Source organism: Acanthamoeba castellanii, assembly GCF_000313135.1.
Source record: "Acanthamoeba castellanii str. Neff unplaced genomic scaffold scf7180000084726, whole genome shotgun sequence".
Classification (NCBI taxonomy): domain Eukaryota; phylum Discosea; order Longamoebia; family Acanthamoebidae; genus Acanthamoeba; species Acanthamoeba castellanii.
The window spans coordinates 27,811-29,415 of record NW_004457464.1 but is presented as its reverse complement, the minus strand read 5'-3'; the positions used below and the strand labels follow the sequence as shown (position 1 = coordinate 29,415).

The following is a 1,605-nucleotide window of genomic DNA, read 5'->3' as shown; positions in this document are numbered from 1 at the left end:
AGTGTGGTTGATGATGGTGTCGTACCTGTAGGCAAGGGCCTGAGGGATAATCATGGCACCGGTGGAGAGCCCTGAGATGAGGTCGCCCTGCAGCTTGCCTACCGAGTAGAAGGGCAGCCAGCCAAGGATCGGGAAGTAGCCCGCACACGATTTCTGCTTGAGGCTGGGTGCGGCCTGCTGCTCGACGTAGGGGTTGAGGGAGTCGACCTCGCCCAGCTCCTTGGGCTTCTCCGGCTGCAGCTCCCGATAACCCCCGTCCCCGCTCGGGCCACCCTCCATCATCGACTCCTCGTGCCAGTAGTGCTCCCTCGAGTGGCCCATCGACCCCACCGAAGGGGAACGCAAGGACCTGCCGCTGCCGTCATCGCTCCTCATCTCCTCTCCTTTGGGTCAGCTCACAACCTTCTCCTCCACCGACGCAGCGCAGAAACAGGACACGATGACTTCTTCTCTCGTACGCAGCTTCTTTGAACTTCTACATCCTTCTTTCGCTTCATAAAAGGTCTGCCTATCAAATAAGGGATGATGTAGCTTTACACCACCATCAGCACTCGGTGAAGAAGGAGTCACTACTTGCTTGTGACTTCCTGGGGGGCAGCTGCGGCCCGCTCCTCCTGAAGTATACCCGTGGCCTGCCGCTCCGTCTTGGCCTCGTCTATCTTTTTGCCCTTCTTCTCGTTGATGGTGGGCGCAGGCGCTCCTCTGCGTCGCGCAGCTTGGCGATGACCTCGTCATCCTCCGTCTGCTCATACTGCAGAGACGAGCTCCCCGTCAGAACCGAGACGACTAAGGACTCGCGCGATAGTACATGTGCTCTGACGTACGCTGCGATAGAACTGGCCGATCGCGAAGAACCTCCTTGGTGCAGCCAAGGGCACAATGTCGTCTACGAGACCGTGAAACTGACCGATGCGGTCGAAGGGCATCACTGGCACGGCCAAGACTAGCTTGCTCGGGTGCCTGTGGCCCAGCCACGAGAGTACTTGTCTGTGAGAAGACGCACTTGGCCTTACTTGGAGGCGGGGGTGAGGCACAAACCTCTTGCGGATGGACAGGAGGGCGGCTTTGGCGGAGGCGCCGGTGTCGATGCCGTCGTCGACGAAGATCACCACCTTGCCCTGGAGATCGAGCGGCGGCTTGTCGCCCCTGTAGAGCTTGATCCTACGCAAGGGTTAACATGCAAGCAACGTCTCAAGCGTGTGGTCATCCGTACTTCTTCTCCGCTTCTCGACGCTCTCGCTCGATGGTGTTATCCAAGTCACTCTTCTTCAGGGAGAACCGCTTCATCAGGTGCTCGTTCAGCTCGGTGGTACCGTCGGGAGTCAGCGCGCCTGACCACGACACGCAACCACTCACATTTTTTAGTCCGTCTCTCCATCCAGGCCACTGTGACATGTCGCAGTGAAACCTACCAATGGTGAGCTCCTCGTGGAAGGGACACCCGACCTTGCGGGCCACCATTACGTCCAACGGGAGTCCCAGCTCGGTCGCGACATAGAACGCCGTCACCACGCCTCCCCTCGCCAGCCCGAGCACGATCGTGTCGTCCCTGCCTGTAAAGAGAGAACTGGTTGAGCTGATGAGGTGGCGGGGACGCGGGTCAGG

The 1,605-nt window shown here is 59.4% G+C and overlaps 1 protein-coding gene across 1 annotated transcript; it reads right to left on the bottom strand.

Moving 5' to 3' along the window:
• Positions 1 to 569: 569 nt before the first annotated feature.
• ACA1_162000 (phosphoribosyltransferase) lies at positions 570 to 1,461 on the bottom strand (the record flags this gene model as incomplete). The annotated part of the gene is made up of 5 exons (XM_004340026.1): positions 570 to 702; positions 856 to 987; positions 1,039 to 1,161; positions 1,214 to 1,331; positions 1,413 to 1,461. 5 exons carry the CDS (start codon positions 1,459 to 1,461, stop codon positions 570 to 572), a joined length of 555 nt encoding a protein of 184 aa, XP_004340074.1.
• Between the last annotated feature and the right edge of the window lie 144 nt (positions 1,462 to 1,605).